At 32.3% G+C, this 16,303-nt stretch overlaps 3 protein-coding genes across 5 annotated transcripts; 1 reads left to right on the top strand and 2 right to left on the bottom strand.

Annotated features, from left to right (window-relative positions):
• Positions 1–84: 84 nt before the first annotated feature.
• On the bottom strand, positions 85–1,829 carry LOC140040561 (uncharacterized). The gene is made up of 4 exons (XM_072086594.1): positions 1,665–1,829; positions 1,352–1,467; positions 680–843; positions 85–411 (listed from the first exon to the last, which is right to left on the bottom strand). Exons 1-4 carry the CDS (start codon positions 1,751–1,753, stop codon positions 85–87), a joined length of 696 nt encoding a protein of 231 aa, XP_071942695.1. The 5' UTR covers positions 1,754–1,829.
• A 669-nt stretch (positions 1,830–2,498) lies between these two features.
• LOC140039707 (organic cation transporter protein-like) lies at positions 2,499–9,224 on the top strand. Of its 3 annotated transcripts, none has more exons than XM_072085326.1 (10): positions 2,499–2,513; positions 3,650–3,968; positions 5,060–5,290; positions 5,748–5,944; positions 6,170–6,394; positions 6,516–6,650; positions 7,339–7,424; positions 7,560–7,680; positions 7,826–7,898; positions 8,018–9,224. In XM_072085326.1, the coding sequence occupies exons 2-10, from the start codon at positions 3,663–3,665 to the stop codon at positions 8,222–8,224; spliced, it is 1,581 nt and encodes a 526-aa protein (XP_071941427.1). In that variant the 5' UTR covers positions 2,499–2,513; positions 3,650–3,662; the 3' UTR covers positions 8,225–9,224. The 3 variants fall into 3 exon arrangements, with proteins under 3 accessions (XP_071941427.1, XP_071941428.1, XP_071941426.1); XM_072085327.1 differs by lacking the exon at positions 2,499–2,513 and adding an exon at positions 2,524–2,534; XM_072085325.1 differs by lacking the exon at positions 2,499–2,513 and adding an exon at positions 3,202–3,399.
• Positions 9,225–11,556: 2,332 nt separating this feature from the next.
• LOC140039706 (deoxyribonuclease-1-like) lies at positions 11,557–14,425 on the bottom strand. The gene is made up of 7 exons (XM_072085324.1): positions 14,003–14,425; positions 13,632–13,720; positions 13,446–13,532; positions 12,980–13,214; positions 12,721–12,875; positions 12,333–12,429; positions 11,557–12,204 (listed from the first exon to the last, which is right to left on the bottom strand). The coding sequence occupies exons 1-7, from the start codon at positions 14,141–14,143 to the stop codon at positions 12,157–12,159; spliced, it is 852 nt and encodes a 283-aa protein (XP_071941425.1). The 5' UTR covers positions 14,144–14,425; the 3' UTR covers positions 11,557–12,156.
• Between the last annotated feature and the right edge of the window lie 1,878 nt (positions 14,426–16,303).

Raw genomic sequence — 16,303 nt, 5'->3', positions numbered from 1 at the left:
CACAAATGTGTTGGCCAATCATCAATCAGCATCAACATAATTATGATATAAAAATGATGATTTCATATAATGTGAAGCAATTATTTACCTATTAGCGACAATATTTTTCTCATATGCAAGATAGCCACCTGCTATCGAGGCAATCACACCACCTAATGCACCAAGACCTTTGCTGCAAAAGTTCAACGCTGCGAGTGGGATAAACGCATCTGAGACATCAATCAAAAATTCAATTCTTGCTTTATCAAGTTCAGCTTTAATTGCAGTTTTCTCTTCTCTTTCACTCTGGCTTCTTAATTTTTTGGCTTGAGCAACTAGCAGATTGATTTTACGGAAATCACGGAGTGCGAGAGCCGTCACACCAATCAACCATAACCAATATGAAAGCTTTGCCCATCGTTGACTTTCAACCTATCAGAAGGAAGCAAAGAATTAGAATCGGTAAATCATGTTACAGATTTGGTAGACGCCTAAGTAACCAGAATCATTTAATTAAGGAACCATTGTATTAATAAGGCTGGAGAAATATGTAAAGTTTAAACATGCTGTATTTATACATGGTCTATAGTCTAAGAAATGCACTACAAATTATTAATTCAAATTCATGATTATGTACTGTACAAAGTTGCAATCAAACACAGATTAAATTACAAATGTTAATTTAAACATAATTGTGTACCGTGAAAACTTTGATTTGTCCAAACCATATCGCATGGTCAAGCACTAGCCAACCGGCTTTCCCAATACTTCCGATGAGTGCAAACATTTTGAGCTTTTCATCTGTTGTACGCAATGCATCTACAGCCTTCAGTGAAAAATCGATGCATCTCAACATTCTGAATACTGTTGGGAAAAATTTGTTGTGAATACTGATTCTATTAGGCAGATAAATGTTGCAAGATTTGTTTGCAATTGTTGTGCTGAAATTAAATCTATCGCTAGTCTGTTAAAGACACAGCGAAGGTTATATTTGTAATTAATGCGGTCCAAACCAACATGACTCAATGCAATTATGCAAATTAGAATGTTAGCATTTGATTTTGAAAGCAAGTTATCATACAACACTGTTTAACACTGATTTTAATTTGTTAATGTTTATTTTATTTATATTTTATATGCATCTAACCGCAAGTAACTCGCCAATTACAGTATGACTAAACTATTTTATAATTTATCGTGCTTATAAACTAAGTCTCTTCTCAGTCTTAAGACATACAGTATTTATTTATTTTTTGGGAAAAACAGGTATTAAATATTATATATAAGGTATACTATATGATTAAAATATGATGAATCTGAAAAAAAAAACCAATCACGACAATCAATGTCAGACAAATAATGTTTTATTTACATTTTCTTGATGTTGTAATTGCCGACTCCAAATTCTTGACTTTCTGGTGAAACGATGTCACACTATCCCGCCTTGAAAGATACCATAATACAAATCTGGAAGCATACTGGATTGTCCTAAAGATAAATCAAACGATATGGTTTACTTTCAGATAGCCTTCTGCCTCGCCACACAAGTTTTCGTTTTTCCCAGGTCAGCCTGCATGGTTGGTGCAAAAATGAAATTTGCACACAACAATGTTTTGGGCCTATCTTTTTACTAAACTCTAGCCTAGGCCTAGCTATCCAAGCCTAGGCTAGTTTAAATAAATTACCTGTAAATTTTATCTCTTCCCTCTGTATAGCTCGTGTATTTAACATAATCACGGATAACAGAGTTTTGTGTTTGTTTCGACATTGACATTGTATTTATGTTAAAATTTCTAATCAGTTTTTTGTCGATTTGTGGTGGTTTTTTCCGCGCGAGAGCGTGTTTTCATTTTAATGTCTATGGAACGCCAATTGAGTATATATAAAATACTTTACAATAATGTCATGTGTTTTATCTTCATGAATCAAATGACAATAAATAACTAGTCCTCCTAAATACCAAGAACTACCAAGACCTACTAAGACCTGTTAATTTAACGAAATATGATATATATAGACTTCTAATTTCCAACAATAAAACCTCAATTTTAGCTCGATATAGACACCAAAAATGTTAAACTGATCGACAAGCTTCGCGTTCGCGAAACGAACAAAGTTGGTGTCTTATATTGCGCTAAAATTGATGTTTTATTATTGGAAATGCTATTAGAAGTCTATATATATCATATTAACATTTTAAATTAACAGGTCTTAAATAACGATGGCAAGGCCGTAAGTACCCCCCCCCCCCCCACTCCACATTTTATAGGGTTTTTACAAAAAGTATATAGTGTTAAAGTATTAGAAATTATATACTCTAGTTTTGTGGTTTATGTAAAATAATTATATTCAAAGAAATCCAGTTTTAAAGCTATACATTCTAATGGTTATGGGTTGAATGAAATCAATGTGTAAGAAAGAATAGCGTAAAAATTTGCCAAGTGATGCTTCGATGCTTCTGGTTTTTGTTTCGCTTGACGTAAGAAGACGTGGTATTCAATTCACAAGTTTCCTGTCTATTTCGTGGTAAACAGGTAAGGTACTGCAGTAAACAGGTAAGGTTGTAGGCCTACTGCAGTAATTATCAACATTTTCTGTTTCTTTTTTAGTAGACATTGATAAAGTGTATTTGATATTATAGTCGTAGGCAGGGGAGGCAACAGGTGTATGTCTACCAGTGAGTGATTTATTACGTAGGAGGCGGGTTAGTTCACGTATGTAGAGACATACTTAATTTGAGGCTAATTTATAGTTGGCAGGGTACTCAACAACCCCACTCGAAAAAAGGCTTAAATTATTTATGTTTCTTTGTGTGTGTGTCAAACAGAACACCTGTATATCATTCATGACGCAGCAAAACGCTTGTGCTCAGTCACGGTGTCGATTGAACGTTGCCTGCGTTGCCTACGTATATCTCTCTTTTTTCATGATGACCGTCATTATTTGCATCATGTTACATCAATTTTGCCATTAGATAAACTATAGCTGCTGTACATGCACTATATACCTAATCAAGGCCATACTATTTGATATTCTTATTATTGTGTGAACCTTTACATTGTTAGAAAAACTCTTTCTGTTCGGAAACCTTAATTCAGTATAGACATGACCCTTTGTTAGACTTTTGACAAATACACCCTTTCATATTATTATACCTTCTATGTACATCATTGTTGTACGCAGTGCCTAACGGTTTGAAGCCTCAATGAAGTGTAAATTTCGATTGTCCTCTTATCAGATTTTTTGTAATTATAAAAATAGGATTTAATATACTTTGCAACACTACTGTACTGATGTAGGTTTATTATTCACCTGTTTTATTGGAGGCCTTTACCGGTTCAAAAAACTATAGACAAAACTGATTCAGCGCCATTGACGCTTGCTGCCTGCGAAAGGGCAGTGTATTTTCAATAACTTCAGGTAGGCACCAGGGGTTTATCATACAACATTAGGAGCAGTTCAGTAATGACATTAATATATAACTGCCTTTGTAAATCAAATTTAATAAAACATCCGTCCCTGTAGATAGCTTAGTTGGTGATTTTTCTTGACATTAATATATTAATGTGTACCATTTATATTGTCACAACTTGCAGGTAGATCCATTTAATACTTATTGTTATTCTGGTACAGTTTAGTAAAAACGCTTGACAAAACTTTTTGTTCTTAGGTTAGATATCAAAATGGATATCGACGAATGTCTTAAGAAAATAGGAGGTTTTGGCCGATATCAAGTCATTCTTCTTATTGTTGCACCGATAATTCAAGGAGTGTTTACCAGTTGGCAAATTATGTCATCTATATTTATCTTGTACACACCATCGCATCATTGCAAAACAGACGAGAAGATTGACGTTGCCATACCGATTGAAGAAGATGGAACGTTTGCAAAATGCAGTATGTACACATTTGATGGAAATGAGACCACTAGCTGTGTAGATGGATGGGTTTATGAAGAATCTGACAAAGTAACTTCATTAGTAACAGAGGTAATCATTTACCCTTTTCCGTCCTAGTGAAAACTTAGAAATGTATTGTCCCTTGAAACACAAAACATGAAGGTAAAAATATTCTCAATTTAAATTGGCCATATCAAATTAATATTAAAGTTAGTCACTTTAGGTCGAAAATTCGAGCCAAAAACAACAAGTTTACGTGATTAACAGGTAAATTAATTGGTAAATTAATTTGATTACATTTCGTCTGGATGATCGTCGCGAGCGATAGTAAACAAAGATTTCAAACCACGCGAGTAAGCATAAATTCATGATGTAATTAAGATTGTTTACAACTCGTCACGGTTGAGAAGGTGTTTTCACACAGATCGCAAGGAAATTTTATGATTATGCATAGAGAATAGCCAAACAAGCGCGTTGCATTATGAAATATGTTTTGATCGAAAACTTTTACTGGAAGTCAAAGTTATTTTTTTAACAAAAAAACGTCTGTATTTTAATTAAAAATGATTGTTTTCGACTAATTTTTGGTGAAAGTTAGTAACTAGTATTATGATACTTCAAAATGACCCACTTTTTTCAAAATCTTTTTTTTTAATTTTGTTGGAATTAGTCAAAGGGACAATACATCTTTGAAGATAAAATATATAAAGTTCCTTATCGAAACCATTAATAAAATTAACATAATACAGTTTGATATCTTGAGTAGTTAGGTTAATTAATTTGCAATCAAGACATTTGATCGAAAACAATGTGTCAATTACTGTACTAGAAACTTACATTAATTTGTTTTTTTTATATTATTCTTATATAAGAAAATCAGCATTTATTTTTTTTTTTACATTTGGATACATTACCGTGTTAAGAGATTTGTAAAGTGTTACAATGTAAGCCGGTTTATTCCTGAATTTCAAGGTTTAAACGAAAATAAAACTTTACTGACAAGAAACAACTCTGAACAATATAGTTTAATTCTTTGTCTCTCTGTTTTGTTATTATTGAAAGGTTTTTTTCGAGACCTTGGCATTTTCTATAGTTGACAGTTACGTTTTTATTATTTGTATTTTATAACTGAATCGCATACTCATAATAACTTTTTTAATTTTTTTTATTATCTCAACTAGTTCGATTTGGTATGTGACCAAGCTATACTCTCCCCAAATGCAATTTCTATATTTTTCTGTGGTGTTCTTGCTGGGGCTGTGATCACTGGTCAGCTATCTGACCTGTTTGGGCGCAAAACTGTTACTTGGCTTTGCATGATGGGAACAATCGTCTGCGGTATTATTTTAGTGTTTATTCACAGCTACATTGCCTTCGTCATCGTCTGGTTCTTTTTAGCAAATTTTGTTATGGTAAGATTATTTATCAATTAGATAATAATTTATTTACAATTGGATATGACGGAGTTGAAAATAATGTTTTCTTGATAGCCGTCCGTAGGATCATTCTAACTCGAGGGATCTAAATGTTTTTTCATTCAGGGCATCTGATTCTTATTCTTATTCTTTTATTGCCAAATATAAAATACATGAAGAACACGAATACAAAAAAACAATAGAATCTGAGCTGATAAACTAAAATTTAAAATATTTGTAGCTTTTTCCCTTCTTCTTTAATTACTATTGTTTTTATACTTGATTAGCTTAAATTTAATTTCCTATTCCGTAAGTTTGACATTTATTTTTGTTGCCAATAAAAGTGAATGAAATGAAATTTGAATCTTGTTTCTAGCATGGTATGATCGTCCAATAAATAAATCAAACACCGATATCGGAAGTAAAATAAAATATGTTGTATTTATGTTTTTAGGGCCAGTTGACTTGTTCCTTCATTTTATTATTGGAATTATTCCGACCAAAGCAACGATCACTAGCCTGCTGTATCGCTACTACTGCATGGGGATTTGGTCTATGTGTACTGACACCAATCGCGTACCTGTTACAAAACTGGCGACATTTTCAATTGGCCATCACACTTCCTATGATACCTGCTCTTCTATTCTGGTGGTAAGATTTTAAGTTCCAATGATACCGTGGACCTACTTTCTTATTTTACACGTGATGTGTTTAGCATCTATTAATATAATATTCAAAATTGTATATACAGAATCTTAATCTAATTCACATCGTCAAACCTATAGTACTGGAATATGTATCTGGAAATGACAATAATCACAGAGAGTTTGTTTCTGTAGTTTTTTACCTAAATACTATTATCTGCTTTTTTTATAGGTTTCTTGTTGAGTCTCCACGATGGCTTCAGTCGGTTGGACGTCACGAGGACGCAAGACGCGTTCTTGAGAAAATGGCAAGATTCAACAGAGTCGATTGTAGCTTTCTTGAAGAAGAATCAAAACAAGAAAAGAATCCTGGATCCCATGCAAAGAAATATTCTGTGTTTGACACCGTACGAACACCGAATTTGAGAAGATGGACTTTGGTGTTGTTTTTCATGTGGTAGGTTTCATAGATTAGAAAATTTTTTTGTATAAATACTTTCGACAATCATATTTATGTCATATTTCCTTTTTTTAAATACAATACAAAGAACTTTTATCATATTTATTTTTAAATTTAGGACTGTAAACAGTTCAGTTTACTATGGGTTGTCGCTAAATTCGTCTGCTTTGGCAGGAGACCGATTCCTAAACTTCTTTATTATTGGCTTAGCTGAGGTTCCAGCATACATTGTTCAAATATGGGCATTACCTAGGTACGTTAATGATATCAATTATTACGGCCTTACCACGTTGAAACACCGGTTCCCGTCAGCTGCTCACCCAAGTTAAGCAACGCCTCCTACGTATTGGCTTATGTTTCTCCTCTAGTTAAGGTGGGTACTGGACGAGAGAAACCCTTGATCAATGTTGGGACCAGCCAAAAGTGCTTTAAACAGTCCTGGCTTAGTCATCATTCAGATGAATGGAAGACATTGACGTTTACGACAGAAGTTGGCTATAATGTATATCAATCCAGACAATTATCCAACCATGACAAAAGGTGGCAATTATAAAAAATAACTTTAAAGATGTATTGTTCGCCAAAATCATAAAAAAATGATGATTAATAAAATTAGATTTTAAATTTGTTGGTTTTTGTTAATCACTTCCGGAGGAACAAAACGAACACAAAATAAAATACAAAACAGACTGTTACATTCAACCAAAACCCAACATTGACTTTCAGTTCGTTTTTTTTTCCTTAAATTACAGTTTTGCAGGTAATTTTTTTTTCGATCCAATTTTTGTTAATTGGGAATAACAATTATAGTTTAACATTGGGCATGTCCAGCCAACAAATTTGAACGGGGACAATAATATATTTAAATATTATGCAACATGTTAATTTGTGATAGAATGGATAGCCAGTCTTGCCTGAATAAATTCATATTTTCTTTGCAGATTCGGTCGCCGGCAGTTGCTTCTTTTCTTTCATATACTTGCTTCTGTTGCTTGCATCATGACAATTGTCATTCCAGTGGAAACTAGTAAGGCTTCCTATATCACTACTACTATCGTGTATTATTATACAAAATGATAGGAATTTTTACAGGAAGATTCCATTTTACATAAAGGTGTGGAGACAACTGCATCACATTTATCCAAATATGTTTACATTCTAGGTAATGGTACTAACCTCACGCCGCTCATAATCACGATGGCTTTTATTGGCAAGTTTTGTATAACATTGACATACACCGTTGTTTGGATATATTCGTCCGAACTCTTTCCAACGGTTATACGGTAAATTTAATAAATTGCAAGAAGTGGTCGTATAATATGTAGATATAAGAATAGTTACTTTAGGCATACAATGCTTTGAAACTACACGGATGTGTCTTGTGTTATGTGAATTGTTTTGTCGCATTATTTTATTATTTTTGTGCAGTACCATTGGAATAGGAGAATGTTCTATGATGGCTCGAATTGGTGGAATTTCGGCTCCTTATATCATGTACTCGGTAAGATCAAATATATTTTCGATTTCACATTGAGTTTATCAAATTTAGGTTTCTATCATGCTCAGAATGTAGTGTACCTTGATGTTCTGTAGACATTCATGTTGCTGTTATGTTTGCAGGGAAAGTCTGTTTCATGGGTACCTATGGTACTGTTTGCTGTACTATCTGCGATAGCAGGTTTAATTATGCTGCTCTTGCCCGAAACATTAAACCGACCTCTACCGGAATCTATCGAAGATGGAGAAAACATAAGAAACACACCACTGGTGACGTCAGCATATTCAATCGCACCCAATGAAGATGACAATGAAAATACAAAAGTTTAAATCATAGATTTTCAGTAATCATAATTTCCAAAAAATTGTAACTCGGTACCGGTAGGTATTTGACAGATATCATGTGATAACGTCTGTGTATTTTGCAGTAAGTGTTACACAGTGATAGAGAGGATTGGAAATTGGAATGTATAAAGTTACGGTATAATTATGTTACCATTCTACTATTTGTTCGATGCGATTGGTCATTCCTTTGAAAACGTATTGTCCCAAAAACACGAAAAATGCAGATTAATCAATTATAAGGCTTGCCTTTTTGTAATAAGTTAACCACTTTCGTAAAAAAAAATGTTTTTATGTATAAAAAGACAAAATAAACATCTCAATTCAACCTAAAACCCATTCCATTGGCTGCATGTAACCAATTTTACTATTTTTTTGCTTTAAATTACAGTTTTTTCAGGTATATTTAAATGTCATATTCAACAAAAATATTTCAAAAATATTGTTTCGGGGGGACAATATATCTATATCAAACGCGATAATGCAGAATTCTATATACGTGACAAATATTGTAGGCCTATTTATTCAAGAAGAAAAATATTTCGAGAAAAAAAAGAATCCGACACATTCCTATTAAATATTAAAATATTGTTGGTTTAAAATAACCTACATTAGGCCTATGGTTTAGAGAGATGTTCTATGCCACTAAATTTTCTGGTTTTTTTTAAACACGTTATTCTATTTCCTTAAAACTACATTATTTTTTATTATAAAATCGAACTGAAAAAAATACCAAACATTACATTTTTTTAATGAAACTACCAAGTTTATGATAAATAATAATTTTAGGCCTACATAAAAAAAAAATAATATAGGTAATACAATATTTGAACTGTTATGTAAATAATTCATTTATACGTTTTTTATATATTAATTATAGCCTATAATACTTAAATTACGTTTACGTTTAACAAATACCAATAACGTAATGTTTACTAACGATTTTACTAATGATAGCTATATATACGCCTATAATTTTATTGTGTAATTTACGGTAAAAAGCAAGTAAACATTAATTTGAAGACTTTTTACATATGTATTGTATTTTTATTGTACTTTTATACTAGTTCTTGGATTAATTCCACACTACTCAAACGAACTTTTTTTCTTGATCAATACTACAGTTAATCCTGTTGCGAGGACTAAGATAGCTATAGTACCAATTACTATCCCAGCTACAGCTCCACCGGACAAATCATCCTGTTAAAAAAGAAAAATGTTACCGCCATCAAGAATGCACAGCTGGCCGGGTAACAATCAATTGTAATTTAAACGGCGCTTAATTTTTCTTTTTTTTTTATTGATGTGAAAACTACTTTTAAGCAAGGCTTTGAATTAAATTTGCTTTGTTAAATGGTCAGATGTTCTTGGAGTCCCTAACTGGGGCCTACCTGCGAATTTGTTTGCAAGTATTCTCAAATGTATGGCTACAACAACATCTGGCTGGCATAACTTAGCTCCATTACGCAAAATACGAAAAGTAGTTCTTAAATAATCATCCTGTCAGTGCAGTACCTGCTTCATTGGACTCAAATCTAACCCTCAGCACAAGCTTGATAGTTTAAAGGTATGGAAACCGTGATGTGAAGGTGATAGGTTCGAATGCCACCCGAGTATTCTCAAATGTAGGCATAAAGTTACCGTATAATTACGCGCACTTATTCCATTGAGCTACTAAATATCGAAACAGTATTTTCAATAACAAAGCTTTTCTTACATCATATGTATATGTAACACCTGGTTTAGTAGTCTCGTGTCCATCCATGGTACTGGTAGTCATGTTGGCTGTAGTTATAGCTTCTGTGCTGGTAAGATTCGTCGTAAGTTTAACTGTTTCTAACGTCGTCGTCGCGTTCGCTTTCGGTGTTGTTGCATTAACTGTTGTGTTCTGGAGAAAACAATTTTCAGTCATTATTACAAAATATCATTCGATCTAGTTGTCTTTATTGCACATGAGTTATGAACGACGTGCATATATAGGCCTACTATATTTTAAAAAACCTCAAAACAGACGGGACCAATAAGAATTTTGTTTTTACAAATGACGCAGTAGCGACAAAACAAAACGTGTACAAATAATTAAAAAAATTAAAGATGTATTGTCCATTTACATTTTTTTGTTCGATCCAATTTTTGGTCAAAGTGAATAACTATTATGTGCTATTAATTAACATATTCAACAAAACATTCAAAAAACAAACAAAAAACATTTTCAGGGGGAGACAATATATCTTTAAATGTTATAAGTTTATTTACTATTATACATACCTCCATTCTGATGTTCATATCATTATTCCTAGCATTTTCTGTAACAAAAGTTTAACACACTTTTACATTGCATTGAGGAACGATGCATACTTTGGTTGCCGGAAATTTGTTATGTGTTGTATATGTGTGTTATATATATATTATTAAATGCACGACATTGCAGCCTATACAAGAGTTTGAAAAAGTGTTTTTCCCCTGAAAACTTTCCATTCTATATTCACTAAAGTCTAAATATAAAAAATATAAAGATTGTAAAACCTATTGTCCTTCGTGGTCTTGCGTGAGCTTTAAGCTGGTTCCTGCCACCAATAACATTTTGATTAGGCGTCGCAGCATTAACGGATAAGACAAACCCAAATAACAGCCAATATTTTAACATCTTGATGTTGTGATTGTAATCAGCTACAATTGTGATGAAATACTGCAGTGTTTAATATTATAATATATCATATTATGAGTAAGACATGGTAGACTTTGTACCAAGATTCAATGGTACAAGTCAATTCATTAATTAATGATTTATTAGTAAATATGTTAGAGATAAATTGGTATTCTTCTCCGAGATCTTATAAACTGTTGTTCATTATGATATTCTGAATGTTTTGAGCAATCATATGCGCGATCAACCAAACATGAATGATGACAACATCAAAGTTCATATTCTTCGTTCACTAGAATTCGATTATATGCGCGATCAACCAAACATGAATGATGGCAACATCAAAGTTCATATTTTTCGTTTACTAGAATTCGATTAAAAAAATTCCGAAGAAGATAGAGATGGCAACCGTCGTTCAAATGAAGTATGCAGTATTATTATGTTTGAAACTTAAAGTGCTGGTAACCAATATAGCTGATACAGTGCATGCTATATTTATATCTGTGCTTAAATTATAACATCATGTATGTATGTCAATGTTTTTGTTCGAAAGGTTCTCTCTTTATCTGCTCATGTTTTTATTGTAACATGATAACATTAAATAACCGCAACAATACACATATTATAATTTCAATATTTATTCACTTTATATTTTTGACAATGCTAGATATGATACGCGATCAACCAAACATGAATGATGGCAACTAGTACATCAAAGTTCATATTCTTCGATCACTAGAATTTGATTTTTTTTTTAATTCGAAGAAGATAGAGATGGCAACCGTCGTTATGAAATATACAGTATTATATATACTATACTATATAACGCGCTTTTCCAAAAAAAAAAAAAAAGACCAAAGCGCTGTACATTAATTTAGAGCAGTATACAAGGACAAATAGAACATCTAAATTATCTGACACGTTATTATTATGGAAGTGCTAGTAACCAGTAGCTGATACAGTGCATGCTGTATACAAATATTTTTTCCTTTAATTATAACATAATGTATGTCAAAGTTTTTGTTCGAAAGGTTCTTTCTTTATCTGTTCATCTTTTTATTGTAACATGATAACATTAAATAACAGCATCACTACACAACCACACATTTTATAATTTCAATATTTATTCACTTTAAATTTAATGCAGATTTGATGTTTACATATTCATATTATGTAAGCCAAGGAGTTTACGACTTGGTGAAAGTCCACTGTTGTTCCATCTGAGATAACTATTGTATAGTCTCAGGTTCCATAAACCCCATTCCATATCAATCTACTTTAATACCATTTCAATCGGGTAGTGGTCACTCACGTCTTTTGCCTGAAATCGAGATTATTGTAATATTGTTAATTCAATTTAAATTCTAGTGAAAAGGTTAGACACATAAAAACATATTACATAAACTTTCCAAAATACACGTATCTATTGGTTCTACTCGATTACCGTACCTCGGCATAAGTGAGTCCATAAGCATTTTCAAAATCAAAAATTCCGGCAGATCCTGTTTGATAGCTAGATTTCAGATTTGAACCAGCGATAACAAATCTACAATGGAGAATGGTTAAACCGTAAGTAACGGTGTGGTTACTGTTTCCATACTGTGCAAACGCTCTAAAATGCTATAATAATTTCTCGATTGTTCTAATTTGAATCAATTACTGAACTGAACATAAATGCTTGTTCTCAACAAAGTCTCTTCTTGAATACACAAGAGACGTCATCATAGTAGTGGTCATCGTCCTGGACATTCATAGTAGTCATCGTTCCGGGCAGTGGTGGTCATCGTTGTGGATTCATGATGGTTGTGAGTAAACTTTTTGAAACCATGGTGTTTACCTGTCATATGCGCAGTCTGTGGTCGATACAGTTGTATCTTCGTCATCTGAAATCAGCCAATCAAATCTTGTTTGAGTACGCAGACGAATGAAAGGCCATTCAGATTTTGTGACGTAAGAACAATCAGCGTTAAAATCTCCTGCGATTATGACATCCTAAGATAATAGTAGGTCTATATTAGAATACTATGCCTATAATATTATACTCGTATACTGATTATAGAATTTAATTATGTTAGTTGTCTTAGTTAATTCCTTACCTCTAGACCCCATTTACATACCACGTCATCGTAAACATCTGTTAAACTATCTATCTCGGTTTCTGCCGCATCAGGAGTAGTATGGATAGGAATAATAGCAAAGTCGTTAACTTGGGTCGATGGTGAACTAAATCTCACCACAAACGGCTCACGAATGAACTCGTCAATGGGAGGATCGTAACCTTCGATTCCGTCCTCGTATTCGTATGTATCGCTTACAGTTAGCTTGCTCCTCCTAGAACATTGCAAATCACGTTTAGTTTACTTCATATAGGCCTAGGCCAAAATATTTTATTTAATTAAATATTCATTCAAAATGATTAGGTTACAGGCCTAAAAACTGGAAAAATTGGACAGGCATGCAGATATCACTCCAATCAAGTATTGAAGTTTAACATAGTGCTTTTTATTTTTATTAAAAATTATCTTTATTTATTTAGTGACCAAATAAATAATAATGGTTTACTTGTAGAAGAATGCGTATTGTTCTTTGTACGATGAACGTCCAACTCTTGACCCAATGGCTACCTCGTATGGATCGGACGAAGATTCGCTGGTGGGGAAAAAATGAAAGAAATTATATATTTATACCCATAAGTTATCTTACTTCATTTCCTTAATTTTGGCTATTTATAAATATTGTTTTACTTACGCATTCACATCATTTAACAGCTGTACAATGCTAGTACCACTGCTGTCTCGAATCTCTTGAATTAGGACAAGATCGTACCTCATAATAATCTATAAAAATAAGAAAACAAATCTGCGTCAACATCACGTCAACTAGCTTATCTGGTAAACTAAAATGTCAAGCACTGCCAAACTCAAACTTGTAATCAAATGTTAAATTAAGTAAATCGGAGCAAAAGAATTAATTTAATGATTTTAAAATTATTTTATGACTACATTTAAAAATGTAATTTCTAATTTATGTCAACATAAGTGATGTTGACTCCCACATTTTCTAAAATCTAGCTAGATTGTGATTGTAGAGTTGATTTTTGGTTCCAAAAATGTACCTACTTTTACAAGTTTGTCAACGACTTCAGGTTTCCCCATTTTGCTTTGTCCAAAAGTCTGTATGTTGAAAGCTGAGAATTTCACCAGTCCGAAGCATTGTGTTACCAAGATGACCAGAACAGTTATACACTGAAAAATGTACATTTTAAATCTGATTCTGCTGAGTTTACGCTGATAAAGAAGGAAATGATTATTATAACAATAATATTTCAACAATGGTTTACTGAATTTGGAGTAGGTCTTATTGCTTTCCGTCAGGATGGTCTCTGTTGTTGTGACCGCTGTTTCCGTGTATGAATTGAAAGCCGGGTTCAGTAATTTCGAAAGATGGTTTACAAGAAACTAACTTCTAAGTTTCTGTTTCAGGTTTTAGATAACCTATTGTAGATGCTCTTTCTACGAAATGAATGCTTGCGATTGGATTGGAATTCCAGGCCGTTCAGTTTATTCACTCAACGTATAGTTGTTTCTCTCCTTCAAACTAAAATTATGTTTAGTCTGAGTATTGTGTGTTTATATAATATATTCATAATCTTATCTCACCTATAATGAGATAATAAAGTGTTTAGTTTATGTGTTAATTAACTTTTGTCCAATATCTCACAATTTTAATGGATACAGTCTGGTGATAATTATAGGCGGGCTACTAATTATATCCTGTGACATCACAAAATCGCATGTGTGTTATCAAACACATATCGGGATGATAAAGAAACGATTGACGTAGGTCATTCAGAACATGTTATAACAACAGATGGTTTAGTTACACAAATAATATTATAATTCAGACTTTACTCGTTGAACGATATCGTACTTTGTTTTATACTATGATATTGGAATTTATCAAGGATCAGTTTTTTAATGAAAATAGATAGTATCTGATACATTGATTTTTGATTTTATAATTAGTCCCAGTTTATTTTCATAATGATCAGAGTGAGAGGTTCAACTCCATACATGCATGCTTATAATTGCTCATGTTTTGTTTAACGTGTTTTGTTTTTTTGTTTTCAATTACGATAGGATTTCTTGTCCGTTTGTCATTTAGTAGTATAATGTATTTAATGTAGTTCACATTGTTATAGACCTGCTTTTCTATCTATTTTTTGTAATACGTTATAGGAACTCGGCATCTAAATGATTGATTTTTAAAGTTTTATGTGAAGACGTTTATCATAATTGTGTTTATTTATTGATCATTCACCTTTGAATAAAAAAACAAACCAGAACAGAAAATATTGAGAAAAAGAAGAAAACATGAATAACTAAACGAAACTATAAGTACACTATCAATCAGTGGGAGTTAAGGACAACATTTGGAAATATATTGTATGATTTGTCAGAAAGAGCAAGTGACACACAGTGAAAACTTTATTCACTCAACGTATTTATTATTATTTATATAGTGTCATCATCATTACAGATTGTCAAATAATTGTCTATGTTTCTTGATTCCTTTTCTAATAATCTCACAGTTGTGAATCGATTATAGTTGTTGCTTAAATTTGTTTTAGTTTTGTTTATCGAAGTGGTTAGTCGTCATCAACGTCATCAACGCAATTTATTGGTCATGCGTACACGTCTCATTGTATCATGTAGCGAACGTAACGGTTTGGTGTATTTTTCTGCCAACTGAAGTGTCATTCTTATATATCGGTATTTTGGTATTCGAAAATTCAGAGCCATAATAATTATGGCTCGGCTAAAATTATTTATTGATTTATGTAATTTAAAGAATAATGAAGATATAATTCACTTTCTGTTAACTTGCTGCACTTGATAGCATCAGAAAAGATGAATTTGCAGAATTTAAAAAACAACTTTTTTCCAATGGCTTTAAAACAGTTTTTCAAGATTTCGAAAAGTTGGAAGCAAAGAAAAAATTGCAGTTGGCAAAATTGACGGATAAATTATATACTAAGAGCCTCGTGAAAAAATGTTGGAAAAAAAGATCTGATCTCTTAAATTAAAACTTGATGTGTTGTTGTGTAAAAATTTGATCATTACTGTATTTTATTTGTATTAATTTAAATTTATATGTTATTAAAGGTTATATTGATTCAAGAAAAATGCGGATTTGTTGAGGCTAGATTTGAGGTGGTGAAGGGGTTTGTAAAATATCAGGGTAGCCTACTGTTTGATTTTTTGTATTATTACATTGTTATTATTATTATAGTTAGCATTGTAATGTGGTTTTAGTAAATTTTGATGTAGAACGCACCTTCATAATATCAGGGAGATGTAATCTACCTGATAATATGTGCCACTGTTACAAAAGTGTATGTTCAAATATATATATTCAGA

This window comes from Antedon mediterranea, chromosome 2, assembly GCF_964355755.1.
Source record: "Antedon mediterranea chromosome 2, ecAntMedi1.1, whole genome shotgun sequence".
In the NCBI taxonomy this organism is placed as follows: Eukaryota; Metazoa; Echinodermata; class Crinoidea; order Comatulida; family Antedonidae; genus Antedon; species Antedon mediterranea.
This window is presented reverse-complemented; position numbering and strand designations above follow the sequence as displayed.